Here is a 26,527-nt window from a genome sequence, read left to right as displayed (position 1 = left end):
AAAAATAACTATAAGAAGATTAGAATGAAACATTAAAAAATACTATACGGTAAATAAAGGGCATTATATATTTATTGCATGATTTTGACTTTAGAATGACAATGCACTATACAAACTATAACAATACTCAGTGATCATATTACAGAATGCGTAAGGAGATTAACAAAAACTGTTTTATAGAAAAAAAAAGCTGAGAAAAGCAAGTGGTTGTGTATATAATAATACTTAGTACCAGATGCCAATATCTGAAGCCTATTCACAACGCTTCCCATCACTTTTTGTTTTTGAGTTTGAAAATTGTGTGAAAATGGAAGAAAATATCAAAATTTCGAACTCTGCGTTCTTCCTATCTCGAATCAACCTGATTTCGCATCAAGCACAGATAGAACACACCCGGAAGCTTTTTCCCCGAACTATCGGAACATGCATCCAGAAACAAACGTGTTAATATCTGGCGTATACACACACACTTGATCGATAAGCGACCCAGTCATCACTCACACAAACTGGTTGTATAGCATCTGCACGATACAGGATTCATTTTCAAAATTCTTATTTGCAATCAGTTACTTCAGCTAAATACTATCTTATATTGAGAAACAAAAACATCCGGTTGTTTTTTTATATATGCAACTTTTCTTCAACATAGCACCCAACGAAAACTACAAACTCAAAACAGACATCATCACGTTTCGCCATCACTGTTCTTCTTGTGCCACCTCCAGATGAGGATGCTCTCTCATCCAGAGTAGCTCGAATAGTGCTTCCGCTTTCCTCAAATGAAACTCGAGCAGCACTTCCGCTCTCATCCATTGAAACTCGAGTAGTGTTTCTGCTCTCATCCAAGGAAACTGGAGTACTGCTTCTGCCTTCTCTGAAATGAAAATTCAAAGAATTATGCATTTGTGCTATAACATTCGATTATCAACATGATATTAAGACGAGAGTCAATTCCTCACGTATTGACAAGGAAATATCTGAGGACCACGCATGCTACAGTGCCAAGTGACATTGAAGAAAAAAAAACTATCCTCTGTTGCAGCAATGATATGGGAACACAAAGTGAAGTGCATAATTCCTTCAACAGGTGGCAGAATAAATCACCTACGTTGTATTGCTTCCGATGATTTAATTTTGCTTCCGATACTTGGTGCCCATTTTCCATTAAAAACGGTATCGTTTTGAAAATTTCGCAATTGTTTCATAAACTACTCTTCATGATACAATCATCAGAGCAAATTTCGTTTCTCTAGCTCCAGCGCTTCAGCCTGTGCAGCTTTTTCATATACGTTTTCCCGCTATTTTGGATCGTGTTTTTAACGTAACCTATACTTAATGATCCACTTTCGATGGTCATAAATTCAAGATTGCGAATTGTTTAATACTTCGTAATTTTCCGCAAACTACTGTTCATGATATACCATGATAGCAAATTCCGCTTCTCCAGCCTTAGTAGTTCGCGCTAGGCACTTTCTAATCGGTATATTGACTGGCGGTCCTATTCCATTCAAGATGGCGACCTGGCCAAAATTTTCTTTTTCTCCATAACTTGCTCTTCAAGACACACCTTCGCACCAAATTTCATTTAAGTCCAACAGTTCGGCCTGCGATTTTATATCACTGAATTGTGATTCAATGGCCATGAAACTTTGGAATCCTCATACAACTGAAGCTAGCACATGGGACCCTTGAGATTCTTTGTTACCCCAATTTGTGATTTTAAATATACAAACGTTGAATGTCAAATTTTCGAAAGATAATAAGACTTCCCTTGTACTTTTGGTTCATGATGACATGTATGTTGTACACGAAAATCATTTACTTTAATGCTAATTATTGCAGGGATTATAGAACAAAAACAAGCAAAGAGTTGAATTGCTGCCTCACAAGAGTCGAATTGTAAGGACGACTATGAACTTCGGTACCCGATTTTTAAAAGTGATTCCTGATTTGGTGAATAATCGAGCTAGCAATTTTCTTAGCCTTTTATAAGGAACAATATAGCTTTCAGTTTTTAAAAACATCATGTTTTTTTGAACGTTTTCGAAAACAAAAATTTTTCTTAACGTTTCGTGAGGGACACTATTCGCTTGAAACATTTTTCATTTTTGTATAGTCTTGGAGAGCATTACTTTATTTCTCTTTTTTTCAACTATAGCACCTATGTTTTTATGGTGTTTTGGGATAATGTATATATCCCCGAATCTCCTAAAATGTTTGTTTTATTACCACAAATACCAAAGCGGTCTTGAAAAATGATAAAATATATAAAGACGTTCCTGAAAATTGAATGGCTCCTGTGACCTTCGACGTTTCGGAATTTATAATCTCCGACTCCGTAATCCCAAGACGTTGGTCATAACTGCTCTTAATTTTTAAAACGTATTATCTGGAAAGTCGGAAAATGTAGCTTGGCCCTATATGCACCCGACGTCCTCTTTTGTTATAGAAAATGTACACCACGCAAAACTGAATATTCTTTGTAAACATAATTGTTTTAGCATAATTTTATTTCCACACATGGTTTAACAGAATACACCGCCGTTAGATGCAAAGGCGCACGAAAAAATGATTCAAATTAATAACCGATTGGTAACCGACTCATATATCCTCTCATGAGAAAATAGCTACCACATGATTTGGAAAAATAAGCAAATTCCTTCTATTGTGGCGAGTTAGCAAAGATACAAGGCAAAATATTATTAAAGCAAAAACGAATACATACTACTAAGAAACAGAAGCGAATAAAACTCACGAAGAAAGAACTAAACAAATAGCAGTGAACAGGAAACAAAGGAGAACAGAGTGCATATGGCGGCGTGGTGTCTATCTAACGTCACTCTTGCAGCATTGACTAGACTTAATGTACGTAGCAGCATTTGCCTGAATCCAGATTTAAGGATGGTTTGTGATCATGAATAAAAGTTATTAAGTTGTTTATTGTTTTCCCTGATCCTATTACAATGACTTGTTTTATATTACTTGGATTTTGTTTAAAATAAACATCAACAAAATGTTCAACATGTCAAAGTAATAGGTTCGAAAAAAAGTGTTACTATAATGAAACATTTTTATATATAAATAGAAACATCCTTCATTTTGAATTCAGGCAACATTCATAATGCTCCCACGTATTTGAAGTGTGGCCGATCTGGCAAGGCTGAAGGAGCATACACACCACGCCATATGCAATCTCTGTTCGTTCTTCTTTGTGTTCCTCTGTACTTTGCTACCTGCTTTAGTTCTACGCATATGCTTGTTTCTTGCGTTGCTCCTGCAGCGTAGTAGAATGTATTCCTTTATTTTCTACATATTTTGCCTTCCTATACTCATCCTTACAACGTGCCTACAGAGAACGAACCTAGCTCATTATTCCATCACATGTGGCCATCCATCAGATTCCTCACGAGGATATTTTAATAAGCAACTAATCATTCATTAATTACAACACATCAAAACATTTGTTTTCGAAGGTCGAATGGCTTCCATACATTCCTATGTGAGACAGCTATTAACTCACAAGTGGCAACAGATACGTAGAGTTTGCTTACAATTCCAGTGCTCTTTGATACTCCACATGGCCCTATTCTTATTTATACTATGTTTGCAATATTGCGTCTTTTAAGATGGTGACATTGCACTGGAAGTGCCCTAAAACATAAGTTATCTACCCTGATTTCCAATAGTTGTGTTGGATCTGCCAATATTTCCTTCATGACGGATCCAAACAGCTATTCTTCACATTTTCTTGCCTACCTGATTTCAAAATGGTATGCATGTAGCAGCTCAATGGAATATGTGTGAAACGAATGACCACTACTGTCCTGCTTAGCAACTAGAACTTAATTTTAACACAAAATTTCATAAAAAAAATCCAACTCTCATGATTCGTGTACTTTCCTCGTAAGCAAACACACTACAAAAATATAAAAATCAGCGCCATTACACCCTCCATGTGGTTATAAAGTGCGTTCCCTGAAAATATGGATTATCTTGCATTGGTTCAAACTTGTACGAGTATTTTTATTTTTTCATTATTTGAAAAGAATACTAGGGACGATATGAAGATTGTACTACTTTTGAAATGACAACTGGTTTCATTTCATAATGACTACTAAATTTTTAACTGTTTCTTAGTGCTACTTTAAGAAAAAATCGCTGAATAGCATTTGCTTCAACTGATGAGTAATCATGAAACAAAAGTTATTTATTACCATCAAAAAGTGCTCTTTAAAATCAGCCGTGTGCACCAACGAAGTTTAAACGACCGTTCACTTAAACGCGTTCAACATTAAACTTTCAACTTTAAACGTGGCTCCCAGACTTTCGTTGCAACGTTGAAAATCGAACTTCAGTAATCCTCGTTTAAGTAAACTTTGGTCAATTTGTAAAATTGACACTGATTGGTTGCCGTCTTTCGTCTCTAACCTTCGTTTAACAAAGTAACAAATGAAGAAATCATACCGCGTGCCGGGGTTTTCGACTTTCGAGATTGCGTGCACCTCGACTGAATATAACATCAAAGAATGGACTAATAAATTCTATCTGTAATAAAATAAATGAGTGATATCTGGTGTTGCAATATTGGTAGTAGATTTTAGATTAGTTTGTAGCGTGTAGTTTTACTATACTCATCCATAGTTAAGTAGTAGTACTAGTAGTAATAGGAAAGGGTTAGAAGTCCCGCAGGGGTTTGTTGGGTTTTGTTCTCGGTGCACTTTTACTATACGGATACACAGATTGTAAAATGTATAAAAAATATGGGCAAGTCTTTAGTTTGCTTATTTTATGTCCAGAACAGAACCCAACATAACGCCTGCGGGGATTCTAACCCGTTCCTACTACTACTACTACTACTACTACTACTACTTATACTATGGATACGTAGAGTAAAACTGCACGCTGTTCTCGACATAAAATGGGCAAATTAAAGACTTCTGCATTTTTTCCGTATACTTCACAATATATGGATCCGTATAGTAAAGTTGCACTATTAAGATTACACTAAACTTATAACAAAGAACAAATATAATGTGTATCTATGTGGACCAGTGACGATTTCAGGAATTGGCCGGGGCAATTTCTCCCCTAGAACCATGAAATTCCATCGGGACCTATGCTCAATGCGGATTCCCAGTATTTTCATTACTAATACATTTCATCACCCAGTATACTGAAATTCGCCACCACTAGAAAATTTTTATTTAAAAAAACTTGTGGAATCCACTGATAGAGAAAATTGATTCAACAACATATTTCATCATGAAAATGTTATTCTAATGTATTTTACATCCTTTTGCTTGTTGCCATTTCCCTACAATTTCCAATTAGCATAGATAAAGTTGAGGAGCACTACCATTTATTCTTTCCACTTATAATCTAACGTTTTCTGCATTCTTATTTTCTCACCTGTCCACCAGCTGCAAACACATTTATAATATGCTTGCAAACTTATATGTTATAGATACAATAAGTGCAAAAACCACGGAGTTTGTATTTATTCCGATTCCAAGCAAGGCACAATTTGAGGGATCGCTCGTGATTTTGTCCGAGAAAGCAGGCACATTAGCGATGGTGGTGTGTGGATAAGGAAAGAAAAGTGTGGAAAATATCAGCCTCCTGTCTTCCGGCGCAATTTCTGAAAATACTTTCGTTACACGTGTAACATGTAATTATAGAAACAGTATTAAAATGTATGGTTCATAATTATACAATTATAATGCATAACTAGATTGTAGTTATCACCTACAATCTAGTTGGTACGTATTTTTTGTTCTGATTTGTTCATTACTCGAACAGACGGTTTTACCAAATTTTGACACGTTCTTACATTTTCAGGTTAGGTTAGAGCTTTTGTTTAGCAGAGCATGCACGAAATGGAGAGCTCCATTACTACTTGCGGATAGATTTCAGGATGGCTCAGTATCATATAAATCAAGTGTGCACGTACAGCATAAAAACTACTGTGTATAAAACACGAACCAACTTGTGCTACGTGGCCACCAAAAGGCACGAATGCTATCTAACAGAGTTAGAGTAGGAGTGCAGTAGGGAGGCCCGAAATAGCGATCGGTTGCGTACATAGGGAGCAGTCGCGTCAACAACCGGGTATACGTATAAACGAGGACAGTGAAAGAGCACACCTACACATACAATAATTTCTTTATCACTAAACATTTCAATATGCTCTGATAGATGGTAATTACTTATATTCACACTCATTCCTTCATGAAAAATATTTCACGTCGTATTTTACCTATGAATTTTCTATTTGGTAGAACCGTCTGCTCGAGTACACCCTTAATTTGCTTACAGGTATAAGCACCTCAACTATAACCCTCCAGCTTCACCTTCAAACCATAATAAGTTCAAAAATAGCTTGTTACGAGCAGCTTCAAAAGTTTGGTGCGTAATTTTGAGACGTGTGGCTTTCACTATGTCTATAAATACAGTATTTTCTTGTCAAAATTCCATGCAAACAGCGTAAAACTTATCCAGATATTCCTCGTAAAACTCTATCCAGTTATTCCTAGAGTGTTATCAAACAATTGTGTACAATTGTATAAGACACATAGAAACTTAGCTACTATAGTGAAAGCCACACGTCTCAAAACCACGTGCCAAACTTCGCAAGCTACTCATTACAAGCTATTTTTGAACCTATTATTTACGCCAAGGTGAAGCTGGTGGGCTATATTCGAGGTGCGTCCGTAATGAACAGGCAAATTTGCGATGCTGGGTATACGTGTAAGCAAATTAATGGTTCACTTCAGCAGGCAGTTCTACCAAATAGAAAATTTATAGGTAAAAAACGACGTAAAATATTTTTCATGAAGAAATGAAAGTATGAATATAAGTAATTACCATCTATCGCAGCATATTGAAGTTAATTATTAGTGATAAAGAAATTATAGTATGTGTAAGTGCGCTCTTTCACTGTCCTCGTTTATGTGTATACCCCGTCGCTGACGCGCCTTCTCCCTATGGACGCAAACGCTCGGGCCTCCGTACTGCGCTCCTACTCTAACTAGGTTAGATAGCATTCGTGCTTTTTAGTGGCCACCTAGCATAACTTGGTTTGTGTTTTATACACAGTAGTTTTTATGCTATACGTCCACACTTTATTTATACGTTACTGAGCCATCCTAGTCAATTTCCAAGTAATAATAGAGCTCTTCATTTAGTGCATACTATGCTAAAAGAAAGCTCTAATCTAACCTGAAAATGTAAAAAAGCGTCAAAATTTGGTAGTACCGTCTGCTCGAGTGATGAACAAATCAGTACAAAAAATACATACCAATCTGTAGTAGGTGATTACTAGCCCTACGAGTTAGTTTTGCATTATAATTGCATAATTATGAACAATACGTTTTAACGCTGTTTCTATAATCACAGATTACTTACATGTGTAACGAATGTTTTTTGAGAAATTGCACCGCAAAACAGGAGGGTGATATTTTCTACAGTGGTCTTTCCTTACGCACACACCACCATCGCTAATGTGCCTGCTTTCGCGGACAAAATCACGAGCGATCCCTCAAATTGTGCCCTGCTTCGAATCAGAATAGATACAAACTTAGGTTGTTTTGGCCATTTAGCACAGATTCGTGCGTGGTCTTTGCACTTATTGTATTTATAACATAAGTTTGCAAGCATATTATAAGTGTGTGCGCAGCTGGTGGACAGGCGAGAAACTAAAAATGCAGAAGTCGTTAGATCATAAATGGAAAGAATAAATGGTAGCGCTCCTCAACTTTATCTACACTAACTACGAATTCTAGGCAAACGCCAACAGGGAAAAGGATGTAAAAAGCATTAAAATAACGTTGAAATATGAATATGATTTCATGATTCACGATGAAATATGAATAACTGTTGAATCAATTTTCCCCATCAGTGGATTCCAGAAGTTTTTTTTTTTCATTTTTTATTTTGTAATGGTGGCGAATTTTAATATACTGGGGATGAAATGTACTAGGAATCCACATTGAGGATGATAGGATATATGGTCATGAGGGAATTTCATGGTTCTCGCGAAGTTTCCCCCGGTCAATTCATGAAATCACAACTGGTCCACATAGATTCACATTATATTTGTTCTTTAAGTTTAGTGTAATCTTTATGGTGCAGTTTTACTATAGGGGCTACGGATCCACAGATTGTAAACTTCATGAAAAAATTGCAGACGTCTTTAATTTGTCCATTTTATGTCGAGAACAACGTGCAGTTTTACTATACGTATCCATAGCATAAGTAGTAAGAGGAACGAGTCACAAGCCCCGCAGGGGTTAGTTGGTTTCTGTTCTCGACATAAAATGGACAAATTAAAGACTTGCCCATATTTCTCTATACATTTTGCAATCTGTGTATCCGTATAGTAAAATTGCACCGAGAACAGAACCCAACAAACCCCTGCGGGACTTCTAACCCTTTCCTACTACTACTTATACTATGGATTCGTATAGTAAAACTACACGCTACAATCTAATCTAAAATCTACAACCAATATTGCAACACCAATTATTAACTCGCTTATTTTATTACAGGTATAATTTATTAGTCCACTCTTTGATTATGTATTCAGTCGAGATGCACACAATCTAGAGAGTCGAGAACCCCGGCATGCGGTATGCTTTCTTCATTTGTCACTTTGTTAAACGAAGTTTAGAGACAAAAGATGACAATTAATCACGGCCGTGTGCACCAACGAAGTTCAACTGTTGAACGAGGATCATAGCCAAGTTCAGTGAAAATGTCTGTTGCACCAACAACGTTCAAGGTTATGTCTCGGTCAAATGGTGGATGAACTTGGTTTTAGCTTGAACGGCCGAATTTGGCGGTTTAAACTTCGTTGATCCAAGTCAGTCTGTTTACATTCAATAATGTCTTTGTAATTACTACTAATGAAATTACAATTCTCGTGATCGGAGAAATTTTCTGCTCGTGGTTTCATTATTTTTCCTTGATATAATGTATATCAATAAAATGAAATAAATGTTCTGAAGTTTGAGGAATACAGTTCTTTTTAATTTTCAGTTAAAGTCTGTTAACTAGCAAAAAGAAATAAGGAGGATATGTAGCTAGAAAACCTGAAATGCTTTAGCTTTACAATAGAAAACCCATTAGAAATAAACTACTATGCGGTTTTTTTTTTTTTTTTTTTGATAAAATCAGCTCAGCATTTTCGACAATGTATTCTCTAAACAATTTTCCAGTAAAGATTAACGTTAGGAGGGCATACAAGTTATGTCTATAAATACAGTATTTTCTTGTCAAAATTCCATGCAAACAGCGTAAAACTTATCCAGTTATTCCTAGAGTGTTATCAACCAATTGCGTAGACACATAGAAACTTAGCTACTATAATGAGAGCAACACGTCTCAAAACCACGTACCAAACTTCGCAAGCTACTCATTACAAGCTATTTTTGAACCTATTACGGTTTACGCCAAGGTGAAGCTGCTGGGCTATATTCGAGGTGTGTCCGTAGTGAACAGGCAAATTTGCGATGGTAGGTTTACGTGTAAGCAAATTAATGGTTCACTTCAGCAGGCAGTTCTATCAAATAGAAAATTTATAGGTAAAAAGCGACGTGAAATATTTTTCATGAAGGAATGAAAGTGTGAATATAAGTAATTACCATCTATCACAGCATATTGAAGTTAATTATTAGTGGTAAAGAAATTATAGTACGTGTAAGTGTGCTCTTCCACTGTCCTCGTTTATGTGTATACCCCGTCGCTGACGCGCCTGCTCTCTATGGACGCAAACGCTCGGGCCTCCCTACTGCGCTCCTACTCTAACTAGGTTAGATAGCATTCCTGCTTTTTAGTGGCCACCTAGCATAACTTAGTTTGTGTTTTATACACAGTAGTTTTTATGCTATACGTCCACACTTTATTTATACGTTACTAAGCCATCCTAAAGTAATGGAGTTCTTCATTTAGTGCATTGCTCTGGTAAAAGAAAGCTCTAATCTAACCTGAAAATGTAAAAAAAAAAAAAAAAAAAAGCGTCAAAATCCGGTAGAACCATCTGCTGGAGTGATGAGCAAATTAGTACAAAAAATAAGTACCAATCTGTAGTAGGTGATCACTACAAGCTAGTTTTGCATTATAATTGCATAATTATGAACAATACATTTTAACGCTGGTTCTAGAATCACAGATTACTTACATGTGTAACAAATGTATTTTGAGAAATTGCACCGCAAAACAGGAGGGTGATATTTTAAACAGTGGTCTTTTCTTATGCACACACCACCATCGCTAATGTGCCTGCTTTCGCGGACAAAATCACGAGCGTTCCCCCAAATTGTGCCCTGCTTCGAATCGGAATAGATACAAACTTCGGTTGTTTTGGCCATTTAGCACAGATTCGTGCGTGGCTTTTGCACTTATTGTATTTATAACATATAAGTTTGCAAGCATATTATAAATGTGTGCGTAGCTGGTGGACACGTGAGAAACTGAAAATGCAGATCATAAATGGAAAGAATAAATGGTAGCGCTGCTCAACTTTACCTAGGCTAACTAGGAATTGTAGGCAAACACCAACAGGGAAAAGGATGTAAAAGTCATTAGAATAACATTTTCACGATGAAATATGAATAACTATTGAATCAATTTTCCCCATCAGTGGATTCCAGAAGTTTTTTCTTTTATTATTTTTATTTTCTAGTGGTGGCGAATTTTAATATACTGGGGATGTAATGTATTAGTAACGAAAATACTAGGAATCCACATTGAGGATGATAGGATATACGGTCGATATCGAAATGATAGGATATCGAGAACAGCGTGCAGTTTTACTCTACGTACCCATAGTATTAGTAGTAGTAATAGTAGGAACGGGTTAGAAGCCCCGCAGGGGTTAGTTAGGCCTATGTTTAGCAGTAGGGGTCCAGCTCTTTTCTCTAAAAAAATGTTACAATTTTGGTAATTTCTGTTCACATTCGGTTAGTTTAGGGTAAGTTAGGTTAGTTTGGGTTAGGTTAGGTTAGTTTAGTTTATGTTATATTAGTGTACGGGTCCCGCATAATTTTCCAAAAAATGGTAGAATTTCGCTTAATTCTACTAATATTAGTTTAGTTTAGGTTAGGTTAGATTTGGTTACGTTATGTTACGTCTAAGCACTTGCATAATTCCTTTCTCCTGTAAATTTTGTGTTTTTTACGTGCTTCTGGACCCCTTGTACTAAACATACTCCGTTAGTTAGATCTGTTCTGGACATAAAATGAGCAAATTAAAGACTTGCCCATACTTTTCTATACATTTTACAATCTGTGTATCCGTATAGTAAAACTGCACCGAGAACAAACCTAACAAACCCCTACAGGACTTCTAACCCTTTCCTACTACTACTTATACTATGGATCCGTATAGTAAAACTACACGCTACAATCTAATCTAAAATCTACTACCAATATTGCAACAAGTATCACTCGTTTATTTCATTACAGGTATAATTTATTAGTTCATTGTTTGATGTTTTCACTCGAGCGAGATGCACACAATCTCGAAAGCCGAAAACCCTGGCACGCGGTATGCTTTCTTCATTTGTCACTTTGTTAAACGAAGGTCAGAGACAAAACACGACAACCAATCAGAGTCCATTTTACAAATTAACCGAAGTTTACTTAAACGAGGTTTACTGAACTTCGATTATCAATGGTGCAACAAAAGTCCGGGAACCACGTTTAAACTTGAAAGTTTAATTTTGAACGCGTTTAAGTGAACGCTCGTTTAAACTTCGTTGGTGCACACGGCTGTTAGTGTCGATTTTACAAATTGACCGAAGTTTACTTAAACGAGGTTTACTGAACTTCGATTTTTAATGGTAAACGCGTTTAAGTGAACGCTCATTTAACTTCGTTGGTGCACACGGCTGCAAATTCGGCCGTTCAAACTAGAACCAAGTTTATCCACCATTTGACCGAGACTTAACCATGAACGTTGTTGGTGCAACAGACATTTACACCGAGCTTGGTTATGACCCTCGTTCAACAGTTGAACTTCGTTGGTGCACACGGCTGTTAGTTTTGCTATCCAATGCTTACCATAAAAGTTCCTGAGTACGAACGAACGTAAAATTGCTTACTCACCTTCGAGTTAACCTCGTTTTGGCTTGATTCACAAATCCTTGTAGAAATTTCATTATTGAATCTTGGGTTGTGTTGGGATGTGATTTCATTACAGCATCTGCATTGAAAAAGAATATTTTTGATCAAAATATTAAACATCAAATGGTTTATTCTAATTTTTACACACTTTATTTGAACATAGTGGTTGCGTTTTTCGACATTTTTCAAATACTACAGCAGTCGTCAAATGCAAAGAGTCTAGCCGGATAAGAAGGCCAAAGTGAGCGTTACTAGGATTGCTTTGATATTCAATACCAAAAAACCTTCATATCGAAAGATGAGTCAACTTCGGTCACTTTCAGATTTTGAATTGTATAAAAATTGAAAAAAAAAAAAGCTTTTTTTTCTCCTAGACTCGTCACTTGTAGTGGCTTCGCACACTGCAATAACCGTATCCTCTATAAAATATCTTGCGTTCCAAAGTAAACGTACAACAAAGTGCAATAGGTTAAATGTTATAAAATGCATTCATTGAAACCAAACACTAGAAAAAACCCACGAGAAACAGACCTATTTTCATTTTTAAAAGGACTCGATTGAGCAGTTTGCCTCATTACACTTGAATGGGCAGAAACTAAAACTATTTAATCAGAAACGAAAAGCATTTAATATTATAAGCTCCTTTTATCTGCCTTTTCTGATTGTGTGGTAGGATTCTCTCAGGGTATCAAACCTAAAAACATTGCATTTACCATCCAAAACCGAAGAAAATGTTTATATTATGGCCCATGGTGTGCATTACGAAAACCTCCAAATTCAAGTTATCAAAGAAAATTCTAAACATTTGGAACGTATGGTGCAATTTAATATATTCTGGTCCGTTTCCTTTATTAGAATTCCGCACTTTATTTTTACAATATAAACACAAATTACGTTTAAGGTTTATTGTGCGAAGTCGTAAAAAACTATCATTATTTACCTAACTAAAGACTAATTCTATATTAGCTTTAAAAAAAAAAAAAAAGTCAATGTGACACGACACAAATCCGCACATTTTTCAAATTCCAATACTTAATATTTATAACGAATATGTATTTCAAGTATTGAAACAAGTTTCCACACTATAAATTTAATTCAAACTACGCAATTTTATCGATACCGAATTTTCATACACCTTATATTAAAATATATGTAACTAGTACTAACCGTGGATTATTTTGCATAATTCAGTGTTTTTAAACGATTAAAACTGCAACGCTAAGCAATCGCTGCAAACTTTCCTCATTATGTTAAGCCTATGTGTTTTAAAGTCTGTGCCTCCTTGTGATACCAGAATTCGTAGCTGAAAAAAATGTAGGCGCGTGTCAAAGTCATCTACTTAAAATTACATTCAATCTTCCGGAAAAAAAAAAGATGTCATAACATTTGATGGAAATACCTAACAAATAAAACCATCCTACCCAAAAGTGAACACATGAAAAAGAAAGAAAAACAAAATTAATCGCAGCACAGAAGTACATGATGCTACAGTACATGAAGACCACGTTTCACAGGTTACGAGAGGAAGAAAACACTCAATTCGTCCTGATTGACTTTCCGGATTAAGAGCCATGGAGCCCGGAATAATTTTCCCGCCAGTTTAAATGCATTGGATAGCTATATGAATTGTTCCTGACGTGCAATCCAGTCTTCAAACTGTTCATGATTTATGTGAGATGACGTTATAAAGGGCAACAAGAAGAAAATGAGACCAAAATTGTCCGGATATAGCCATTTGTGAAACTGGTTATAACTTCGTTGTAGCTTTTTTGTGCTATTAATATACTGCTTGTTTTTAATTGATTTCGGATACATTAAGCCGTTAACTTAAAAATGATTTATTTTCTATGTATTATGGCTATTTGTGGGATTATTTTAAAACAAATTCCTGCTAAGAACGATGTAGCTACAAGCTTTTAACGCAGTCGATATTTTGTTTACAGAGAATTCCTTGTTTTAAGAATAATTGCAATGCGATTGAATATAGTTTATCTAATTACACCATAAACTCGAAAATTATTAGAATCGGACTTCCTGTTACGCCGCTGTCTTGAATGCAAAAGGGCGGGAAAACATTAAATAAGAATGCAGAGACTAACCGCTGGAGTGGATACCATAACATTTCGAAAATATCAGAAATCAACATATTGAATCAACTGATTTGAATTTGATTTGGATGTATCATATAAAATTGAACTATGGAATTTTCAAAAAGTCACCATCTTGATTTTAATATCAAGCCACCCTTAACACCAATTTCCAAGTGTAAGTACGTTTCTTGCTGTTATCTCTAGTAACCTCTTAAAGTTTCAAACAGGTAAACAATACTTCAACCACAACATCGATCTTCCACTAGAAAAAATAGCTCGTAGCAGCTATACAAATAATTTTGTTGATCGAATTTTGAATACGAAGTTACGGAAATCAGTGCGCACAGAGGGCTACAGTTAATGATATATTTTAGACTACACTCTTGTAAACCACCAATGTTTTGTAGTTACTGTGGCATACGCCTATGATGATATTTACTGGTGATGGAACTTAAGGAGACCCCTGGGGAATTCGAGAAGAATGTAAGAATATTCGATATGATACGATGATTTTTTAGTATTCGAAACAAGAAACAATACAAATTTGAACTTTAGTACGTTCGAGAATGAGCAAAATTTATAACCATCAGATATATAATCATTGAACTTTGGTTTCTACCGTTACCTCCCCCGTGACCTTTAATTACGCCGCGGTGGCTCAGTCGTAGAATGTTCACCTCTGGTGCGTGGGGTACCTGGTTCCATCCAAGCTTGCGCCAAGTGGGGTTCGTGGTGAACAAACACCGTGTGTGTAGGTTTTCTCGAAGTTCTCCCGTTTCATCCTACTTTCTTCATTCCACCATTTCATTCATCATCATCACAGTCTCATTTAGCCTACAAGGTATAACCACGGGACGTAAAACTAAATATTTCATTTCATTTTAAATATCCCCCGGATTTGTTTTTCTGAAACACTGCCTACCTACCATCACGCATCATCAACATTTAGGCCTACTCCTTTCAAACAGTCTATTCCACCTAAAGGCCTTCTATTACACTTTTGATGGATAAGATGGAAGTGCTTTACGATGGTTAAAATAACTGACAAAACTCAAATGAAATCTTTAAGTTTTACGTCCCACGTTTATGCCGGTTAGGCTAAAGGAGACGGTGATGAGTGAAATAGTAGAACGAAGAATGTGAGAGGAAACGGGGAACCCCGAGAAAACCTACGAGCACTGTGTTTGTCCACCACAGTCCACACGGCGCGAGCTGGATCGAACCAGGGACCCCAAGCAGAAGAGGTGAACGCTCTACCACTGAGCCACCGCGTCACCCGATAAAAAAAAAAACTGATGGCATATGAAAAACGACTCTATTACATGTTATTTTCCACAGGCGCGGCGGTGTATTTCTGCACAGTGTACAGAAGCTGTATATTATGTTTATATGTGGAGCGTTACTATTCTCTATTCCACATAACCTGATAGGAAAAAGAAGTTTTTTTACTCCACCACGCTGAAGAGCAAGTGCAAAAAACGTGAAGTTAGTGTTCCGTCTTCCACCATCAGCCCCCGCACACGGAGGTATAGAGTGTATCTAAGTATGTCTAAATAGTAGGTAAATTGTAACTTTCATAATAACACTACATATTTAAAAACACTTAATTACATTTACCTGTATTAGTGAGGAAAGTAACACATTTCTTAATACAATGAACATTTTATTGAAAGTTGTATTGTTTATTTTTCTTCTTTTGGCATTTGGGGTTGTGACAGTGTTGGAATTGCAAGTGATGGCAGGGTTGGTAATTAAGTGGGTGTTTACTGTATTGATACAATAATTTCATAATATACAATCGAAAACCAAGCACAATAGGTATGGACATAGTATCAGAGGATTAAGAATGATAACAGCAGAACCCAGGGTTGCCAACTTTTCTTAAGAGAAAATCGGTTTTGGTGCCCCTCTTCCTTCCGAAATTTCGATGTATATGGTCGATTATTGATGTTCTCTTCATCATCATCGATCATTGTATGTAAAAAATACAGTACGTCGAAGAACAGAATAAAACCGCACAGTACAGATTAAGGTAAACAATGCGATTGCGAAGCAGAAGACGCCGAAGGAAAGTGAAGCAGAAGACGCCGACACTGGTATCAGATTTGGTAGACGGACGGTATCCGGTATAGTTAGCGTGGCGGCCACCCGCTGAAATGAGCGCTAGCGTTACTGCTACTGCGGTAGCAGTCGCTTTTATGTAGAGATTGCAAAAACAATATTTTTAGCACTGCATGGAATATACTATCATCATAATCGGGTGGATTATCGACTCAAAACAATTAGGGAATAACAGTAGATTAAAGACGAGCTGCTATTATTTACATGAGTCAAACTAAAAGACAAATTTGTTACATTGATTCTATACATAAAACTGTGCGTTTAAAACAATAAGTTATTCCTTTGTAAAAAAAAAAAAAAAAAAAAAAAAAGTAAAATATTAACTTTGAAAATAGATAAATCGGGGCAATATGCACCCCGACGAGTGTCCGGTCGGGATGTGGGACAGATAAGTCAGAAATCGGTAGTCAGGACAGAATCGGGACTATTGGCAACCCTGGTAGAACCTGAAATTAAAAAAAAAAACTCGTTTCCTCTCTTATAAACAAATGTTCTTACATTAAAAATAACATGAAGAAAAAATTTATATATATATATATGCACTGTACGTACATGCACCTGATCCGATGGAAATAAGACGACTTTTTTTTTTCTTTTGCTCGGCGCTAAATTTACGATGAAGCATCACACACACAATATTAATCAACATTGAAGTATTGGGAGTTTATTAAGGGCGGAAAAATTGTTATGGTGAACTTTGAAAACCAATCCTAGATTGATTAAAGCCTGACACGAAGTAGTAGCTACAGGTGCCACGTAATTTGAACAGGCCCATGTCTCAGCCTACTCTTTGCAAGCAAAATTATAATTATGGGAGCTTAACCATTATAGTAAATTTGGCGCTCCTTAAATCCTAAAATGCCCTAAATTTGGCTCCTTGTGCGGTTGCAAGCCTCGCCCGGCCCTTTCGTCGGTCTTAAGTATAGCCCATTGATAACAGAGGAAATTGACTTTTGAATTGTTACTTGACTATTTTCATAAAAAAGGAAGTTGTCAAGAGTACTGACGACCGTTGAGGGGGAGGGGGAGTATCGGAAGTTTGGAAATGAAATCTTTGGGTTTTACGTCCCGCGGTTATGCCGGATAGGCTAAAGGAGGATGAATGAAACTGTGGAAAGAAGAAAGTAGGAGGAAACGGGAGAACTCCGAGAAAACACACAAAAATTACGTTTGTCCACCACAAAGCCCACTTGGCGCGATCTGGGATCGAAACGGGGATCACGTGCACCAGAGGTGAACGCTCTACCACGAAGCCACCACGACCCCAACCTGGACGTCAATGCAATTAATGAGTGCTTGCTTGCATTGACTTCAAATCCTCTATAAAATCAACATATATAAATACACACGAAAAGACAAATCATACTGATTTTCAAATGAAACAATAATGGAAATTATCTTTATAATGAATTAGTTCTTATTTCTAGAAATGCAATTTAATAATTACGAATAAAGCCAAAATTTTAGTACACAAATAGTAAACAACACTTTTCTTAAAGACAAAAAGTAGAAACAGTAATCGTGTTAATCGAGATCGATAACTAAACGGAACCGGAGTGCTTTCTCAACATCAGGTGCGAGCGAATCGACGTACGAATTTAGTTTACACGATTCTCTTTAATAGAAAAGCTTTCCTCCCTGTGAAGGTCACCGACTTGCTTTCCCCTTCTTTACTTGTAAGTTGTGAGAGGGAGGGGAGTTTCCTATCAGGTTGCCTGGAATAGATAATAGTATGAAACCATTACAAGTTCTATTCAGATTCGTATCTTTGCCAAACCCCATTTAGTTTCACTACCATCGCTTACGCGTATACCCAGGATCATTAACGCGCCTACTTCCTACGGACGTACCCCGCAAAGGCACATCAGCATTGCACCGCCCTGGCTCGGTTAGATAGCACTCGTGCTTTTTGTGGCCATTTAGCACAGGCTGGTTGTGTTTTTGGACTGTAGTTCTTATGTCATACACCACGAAGGCGTATTTATGTGAAAATCGAAAAAGAATTGTAACTTTTCAACAATTACTTCTGATGGCCCCCTTGAATTTTATCTATTCAGAGAGATATTTTCAAATATAACCCAGCGTAATCTTCTAGGAGACAATATGAAGGAGATCAATGAAAGTATCATCTTTTCAACAATTATTTCGTGTGGTGCGCCAAAAGTAAACCTGCACGTCACTTTGTGCATTAAATCATTGTTTTCACCTCATGTTAAGTTCTTCACACAGAAATTAATCAATTCTACTTCTAAATTTTCTAAAGGTACCGTAAGTAAAATAAAGAGTAAAATATTTGCATCCAATAAACCTTTCGCGCTATCAGATTGAAAGGTCCGACTCGATTCAGTAGCAAGAGCTACACGAACATCGTATAATTCACATGTACTCCTGTAACATTTATATTTTACACAAAATAAAAGAATATTCAACTATTACTGTGCACTTATCAATTTGTACAGCACTCACACGCCAAATTTATTTACAATATACAACAATATGTACAATAACTAAGAGTATACAACAAAAACAAAACAAAGCATGACGTCTCTTTCGTGAAATTGCCAAGCGCAGTGAATTGTGGGTAGGCAGCTTGAAGCAAATTCGCCAAAAGTTTGCAGTTGCAAATGTTTGAAACTACATCTGTATATAATTTGCTGAATGAAATTTCTATATCATAAAACTTGACAATAATATTTAATTTGCTAAGACATTCCAAGTTTGAATTGAAACTGTCAAGCGCACTAGATAGGTGGAAGGAAATTTTCTGAAATGTGCCTAATGTTTGCTGTTGCGAATGTTTGAAATTACATTTGTATGAAATTTGTTGCATTACATTTACTCTTTCATAAAAATTGCAAATGATATTTCATTTGCCACAAACATTACAGGTTTGCATTGAATTTTCCGCAAATACAAAATGAACACTTTCACATTATTTGCTATGCCGAACAATAGGCAAGTTTACGGAAAACTTCTGTGCTATCGGGGTTGCATTTTTTAAATGGAGTATCGCATCGCCGTTTGCAGTGCAAATGGGAATGCAATGCAGTGCAAACATGGAAATGCAACATTGCATTTACATGTTTGCAGTGCAAAGTGAAAAATGTATTGCAAATTGCGATACATCTTTGTGTCTTAAATTACTACGTAAGCTAAAATAAGGAGCAAGTTAAAATTATTTTTCTATTATTTCAAGAAACTTCCCCCGACTTAAAGGGTCGATTATTGCAAGAAAAAATGCCTCGACTTTGGATTACAATAGTTTTCCACTTTTGTATTTCCTTCCCTTTGTCAGTTTATTGTTACTGGGTTATTCTCCAGATCTTCTCAGGTTTCGGGTGATTATCCTTGTTTCTGAGCGTGTAATAATAAAAAAAATGTTTATTGAAGAAAAGGCGCATTGGCAGCAGATTGAACCTAGCCGATATATGGTATATATAGCATGATTGTGGCTTGGTTAGTAAAACGCAAAAGTGCGTACAGTAGATCAATAAAACAGTAACGGTATTCTTCAATGCCAAAAATACAGTATAGGAAATTACACTCATCTTTGTCTCTTTTCTTTTTGCTTTTCATTTGAAGTACTGATATACCCGATTCCCATTAACGTTCCTTGTTAAAAACAACATATGTTTTAGCAAGATTTCTTCTTGGGAGACGCCGCGAACCTCAAAAAACATCCCGAACAAATGGACTCTCTCTTTCTGTGTGTGTTTGAACCAATGAGTTGTTTTTCCTAAACCTAATTGTTGAATTTGCCGCTGTGGCAAAACTATTTCGCTCAATTTGACAAATAATAAAATATAATACTTATCCAGCAATGAGCGTGGATTGCAAGGAAAAACAGTGAACCCTAAAGTACCCCTGTAGCAGGGACGGATCCAGAACGGACTTCTGGGGGGAGGGCGTGGATTGTAATACTGCTACTTAGCTAGTTTTAAGAGCTCCAAATTTTGGGATGGGTTTTATTTATATATAAAATAAGAAAGCTTCCTCTTCCGTGGGAGGGGATGGGGGCGATTGCCCCGATCGCTCCCTGGATCCGTGTCTGCCCTATAGCCTCTCCCCGAAATTAAATGCATTGATATATTATTTCCAATTCGAAGTCATTTTCGCTTCCATGTTAATGGCGACGGAGTTCTTGTTCTTTGTATCTCTGTACTCAAGAAAATACTACTACTACTACTACTACTACTACTACTACTAATAATAATAATAATAATAATAATAATAACAATAATAATAATAATGCATCTGAATAATAAAGATATTTTTAACCCTTCTTTAAACTTTCTGTGTATTTCTCTGAATCTGGATATGTTGTTTTGTAGTGTATAATGCAAAAAGGCTTCAAACAGCAATCTGGCAAAAATTATTTGTGTAAAAGACACAAACGCCTTATCAGTTGTTCTGCAAAGAACTACTAAACAACTGACGTTCTTTCTGTTTGCCTTTAAACACAATGTTACGATTTACAAGGCACAGACAAAAGTAGAGAGCAACGTGAAATTTCGCCTAAGGGCACCTTCGTTGCTAAACTGAAGACTAGCACTCTGTCAACATATTGCATAGCTATCAATAAGTCACACTCAAAGGTTCTTTGCAAACGTTTTGGTATAACAGGTTAATCAAACTACGCTGTTGTAGGTAAGGGATGAGACTCTGAATGACCGATAAGTGTTGGAGCTCAGAGCCATAGCTAGAAATTTCGTTGAACGGGGCGAAGTAGAATTCGGCGTCCTCCGACACTTACCTTACCAAACTTTGACTTTTTCTTTCTGTGCTTTTATTTTTAACATATAAGAGAAACACCTTTCTGTTGTTATGCTACGCTATTTTTTTTTATCAAGCCGCTTAGACAGACCATTGCAACAGCCAAATGCGATCGTTATGTATTCTTTAACAAATAAGAGCCACTCTCAAGAGGCTTATTTTCGACCTGCTGCTAACCTTGAAAAACTACCTTGTATACAAATCCATTTGGAGAATAATTATGAAAAAAGCATGGAGTCGATTCTCCTACGTCAGGACGACCATGTTAGACATGGAATTGCTGGACGCGAGTGGTAGCGTTGGAAAGGTCCGGGTCCCCTGAGTGCAGTAGTAATGTCAGAAGTCTGGCCCAGGCTACGCAACTCAAGGAATGGGGTCCTGACGTTATGGATTCGGGTCCCTTCTATTCACCTATTAAAGATGAAGTTGTTGGGCGGCGTTGGCGGCAATTGAAAGGTTTTGATCCGTTGAGCACAATTGTGATGTCAGAAATCAATCCCTAAACTTGAACGTCAAGAAACTGGGTCCGGAAGTTTTAGACACGGGTTCTTTCTATTCCCCTTTTAAACATGGGGTTGTTGGACGCGGATGGTAACATTGGAAAGATCCTAGTCGTTTGAAAACAGCGTAATATCCGAAGTCAGTTTCTGGCTTCAAAGCGCCAAAAATGAGGTTCCGCATTGGCTCAATATCAATACCTGGTTGCGTAAGATAGAACAACATTTATAGCTGTATGGATGGTTTTACCTCGCGTAATAAAATACTGAGATTGAACCACAGCAAAGGTTTACATCACAACCCAAATGCTTGGGACCGAATCTGATTTCTTACATCACCGCAATGCTCAAGGGACTAAGACCTCTCCAATGTTTAAAGACCACTGCCCGATGATCGTGTTTTAATAACTCCATGAGCAGAAAGGACTGATATGTCCCTCTCCTATATGGTATTTTTTCAAACCATATACTTTATCGGGAATATTATCCTTTATTCGTCACTTCATGAACTGTTTGAGGTTGGAGTGAGCGTAAATGTTTTCATACTTAGGAGTCTGGATATGCAAACCTGCTTACCTTGGGGATTTACTTCTGTGAAGTTTGGTCCATGAAGTTATACAAAAACGGTAAAATAAAGAACGTTAACATTCTTACAATGAGAACAGATTTCAATTCCCGGTGGGAGTTAGCGTACGCGCGACTTTATCGTGGGAAACCCGGGTTCGATTCCCGGTGGGAGCTCATGTGTTTCGTATTTCATGTTAATCAGTAGGTCCACGTCTCCTATAGCCACGCTGCTGACCGGGCGGTTAAACTCAAAATCACAATCACCACCACACGGCGGGAGTTTACATGGTTCGGGTTTTACGTTAATCAATATGTCCAGGTCATATATGGTCTTGCTGTTGAAAGAGACGTTAAACTCCAAATCAACTCAACTTATTAAGATCAGAGTTCTGAGTTTAATACCAACTTGAAACCATACGTTCAAAATAAAAATTGAAATAAAATGAAATCTTTAAGTTTAACGTCCCATGGTTATGCCGGTTAGGCTAAAGGAGACGGTGATAATGAGAAAGGAGTGAAATGGTGGAATGAAGAAAGTGGGAGGAAACGGGAGAAACCCGAGGAAAACCACCAGCACGGCGTTTGTCCAGCACAAAGTCCAAACGGCGCGAGCTGGGATCTAATTAGGGACACGAAGCACCGCAGGTGAACGCTCTACCACTGAGCCACCGTGCCCCCCAAAATGAAAATTATTCATGCTTCTGATACCTATATATATGGAGAGAGAGAGAGAGAGAGAGAGAGAGAGAGAGAGAATAAATATGGTTGTATTTTTCAAAGGGCCGAAGTGGCTTAGTGGTAGTGCGTTCACCTCTGGTTCATGGGGTCCTTGGTTCGATCCCAGCTTGCACAAAGTCAGATTTGTTGTGAAGAAACACCGTGTGCGTTCGTTTCTTCAGGATTCTCCTGTTTCCTCCTACCTACATCGTTGCACAATTTTCGTTCACTTCTCATCATCACCGTCTCCTTTACCTAGCCAACATAAGCATGGGACGTCAAACTTCATTTAATTTCATTTCATTGAAAAAATTACTATAATTCATAATTTGTATCTTTATAAAGCAACTTTAACAATTATATGGATGTATAATGCTTAAAATTGAATTAAATCGCAATTGCAGTAATCTGCAATATTTTAGGTTTCTCATTTATTTACATCAAATGTTTAGTTACTTGATACTTTATAGAAAGAATATTAACTGCTCTATAAGACACAATTATATACCTGTGGCGTGGAAGACCCTGGTTTGATTCCCAACGGGAGCTCATGTTTTTCGGTTTCTATGTTAATCAGTAGGTCCCGTCTCATATAGCCTCGCTGCTGAAAAGGACGCTAAACTCAAAATCAACTCAACACAATAATTATCTATACATTGAATTTAATAATAAGGAGGGAGGCCGAATAAAGAGGGAGACCTTAAAATTTAAAACGTAGGGTCAGTGTGAGTCAGAGAGGTCACGGTGGGTGGTGTGTCACAGTGAGTCACGTCCTGTTGACCCACGACCCACTGACCCACTGACCTACTTACAAATCTTGACCCAATTGACTCACTCCATCTCTGGACTGTACACACAGATAAAGCAGACATATATGTAATCTGACCTTACTTCGCCTTCACTAATTTAAGATAATCTAAAATACAAAAAATGAAAGAAAGCAATTTCAAACGCAAAAATATAGAAATGTATTTTTAACGGAACAGAAAAAAACGTAACAGCCCAGATTTGAACCCGGATTTCTCCACTCAGCAAGCAGACGTCTTACCGACTTACCCACGGGATATCTTCCGACTTCTGGTTTTGAAACTTTATTTACATTGCGTGTGTTACGTAACAACGTTACGAGATGTCCTTACTGTTGTGTTAACACGCGTTCCGTAAATTTATGAAGTCGCTTTTTTAATCCTCAATCAATCCGACACACACACACATATATATATATATATATATATATATATACATATATATATATATATATATATATATATATATATATATATATATATATATATATATATATATATATATATATATTTACATCAGCTAATGCTTCTGGCAACAAATACTATTCGAAGCTTTCTTGCACCCACTGGAAAACGTGAAGTATACTAATATTTATTTGCATATATTGTTATTGTAGACTGTTCACATAATGCCCACCGACTTCGATTTTACAAAATTTCAGAAATAAATTTCACTTTTTATTTAGTGGTCAATTTGAAGGCATTTTGTTATACTACCATTAAGAAACCCATATACATCATATTACGAATCAATCATTATGGAACAATCTCATGTGTGACACGCAGCAGTGGTACCAATCTTTGAAAGTTTCATTTACAACTTTTTTCTTTTTTCTTTTTTAACTGATTTTGTGAGTAATGGTGCATTCAGTATAAAGATACAACAAGATATTCTCTTTCTCTCTCTCTCTCTCTCTCTCTCTGTGTGTGTGTGTGTGTGTGTGTTTGTTTGTTTCTAGTTTCTAGTTTCTTTCTGTGTGGCGCGGGTATATGAACTATTAATTGGGATCGCGTAGTGGAACTTATCAATATTAGTAGTAGGCCCCCCGTTATATCTAGTCGAGTCAGCAAAAATTTTTGTGACGTCATAGGTCAAAGGTCAATGACCTTGGCCCGGGGTCAATGACCTAGGGGTACCTAGGACCACCCCCTCTAAATTTTGGCAGGGGTACCTTGGCCCACCCCCTAAATTTTGGCAGGGGTACATAGGACCACCCCCCTTAAATTTCGGAAATTGCCAAATCTAAAAATTTGGTATGGTAGCCTAGGACCATAGTATGTACCTCTATCAGTATTGGGTGTCTATGTCGTTCCCTTTCATGGGTAAAAAATTGCCAAAAATTCAAATTTCGGGGGTTTTTGACCTAATTTATCCCCTTTGATGAGGTGTTATTACCCTATATAGTTATATGGGCGTATACAGGGGTCCATTACCTTTCATAAGACATGGGTATATTAATGCACCCCTTTAAATTTTTGGGAGGGGTACCTTGGCCCACCCCTTCAATTTTGGAAATTGACCAATTTCAACATTGGGTATTATAGTATAGGACCCTAATATGTATTATGATAAATTTGGGTGGTCCACCTCATTCCCTTCTAGGGGTACAAAATTGCCAAAACTATAAACGTAAGCAATACGTTGTACCACGTGTTTGGTTTTCGACCTAATTTATCTCCTTGGATGAGGTCCTATTACCTTATATGATTATATGGTCATGTATAAGGGTCCATTACCTATCATAAGACATAGGTACATTTGTGCAGCCCTTTAAATTTTTGGGAGGGGTACCTTGGCCCACCCCTTTAATTTTGGAAATTGCCCAATTTAAACATTTGGTATTATAGTATAGGACACTAATATAGATCACTATAAATTTGGGTGGTCCACCTCGTTCCCTTTTAGGGGTACAAAATTGCCAAAATTTTAGTACAACCACGTGTTTGGTATTTGGTACATTTTATCCCCCTTTGATGAGGTTCTATTACCTTATATGGTTATATGGTCATGTATAGGGGTTCATTATCTATCATAAGACATAGGTACATTGGTGCACCCCGGGAGGGGTACCTTGGCCCACCCCTTAAATTTTGGAATTTGCCCAATTTAAACATTTGGTATTATAGTACAGGTCCTCAATATGTATCATGATAAATTTGGATGGTCTACATCGTTCCCTTTTAGGGGTACAAAAATTGCCAAAATATAAACGTTGTACCACGTGTTTGTTTTTTTGATCCATTTTATCCCCTTTGATGAGATCCTATGATTACAAGGGGTCCATATCCTATCATAAGACATGGGTATATTGTTGCACCCTTCTTAAATTTTGGCAATGGGGATCCACTGAAATTGTCCAATTTAAGCATAGTACAGGACCTCAATATGTTTCGGTGGTCCTATTTTCAAATTTTTAAGTACAACCACATGTTCGGTTACTGACTCAATTTATCCTATTTGATAAAGTTATAAGGTATGGACGGTATCTCCTTTCAATTTGGTAGTACCCTTCGGGTGTAGTACGGTCACGTGATCAATGATTTGGTTTTGATGCGCGACGAGGTCCCTGGTCAATGTTCTCTAGGAATTAGGTGGAAACTTTGTCCAGGGTTCTCGTCTTATATCGCACAGTTCTTTAGGAGAATCTGATAACGTTGTATATGGAATGGACAATAAAAACACATAAATAAGTATAAATTGTATTTTATTCATTTTCTGGTTTCTTCTTTTTCTTTCTTATTGACAATGTTTGTATATTGAGCTGGGTTTCTTCATTAGACCGCCTCCTCTTCTTGATTGTAATGATTTGTTTCCATGTTTTGCAGCATAGCAC

General features: G+C 36.9%; 1 protein-coding gene across 3 annotated transcripts; it reads right to left on the bottom strand.

Annotated features, from left to right (window-relative positions):
- Nucleotides 1–275: 275 nt before the first annotated feature.
- LOC145685898 (uncharacterized) lies at nt 276–19,039 on the bottom strand. Of its 3 annotated transcripts, XR_014131498.1 has the most exons (4): nt 18,800–19,038; nt 13,290–13,425; nt 12,105–12,201; nt 276–874 (listed from the first exon to the last, which is right to left on the bottom strand). XR_014131498.1 is itself a non-coding variant. In XM_081758646.1 (3 exons), the coding sequence occupies exons 2-3, from the start codon at nt 12,191–12,193 to the stop codon at nt 622–624; spliced, it is 342 nt and encodes a 113-aa protein (XP_081614772.1). In that variant the 5' UTR covers nt 12,194–12,201; nt 15,636–19,039; the 3' UTR covers nt 276–621. The 3 variants fall into 3 exon arrangements, 2 of the variants coding, with proteins under 2 accessions (XP_081614772.1, XP_081614770.1); XM_081758646.1 differs by lacking the exon at nt 13,290–13,425 and having other exon boundaries at nt 15,636–19,039; XM_081758644.1 differs by having other exon boundaries at nt 13,290–19,035.
- Nucleotides 19,040–26,527: the final 7,488 nt, after the last annotated feature.

Source organism: Thermobia domestica, chromosome 5 (genome assembly GCF_964235325.1).
Source record: "Thermobia domestica chromosome 5, izTheDome1.hap1.1, whole genome shotgun sequence".
NCBI classification, from domain to species: Eukaryota; Metazoa; Arthropoda; class Insecta; order Zygentoma; family Lepismatidae; genus Thermobia; species Thermobia domestica.
This window is presented reverse-complemented; position numbering and strand designations above follow the sequence as displayed.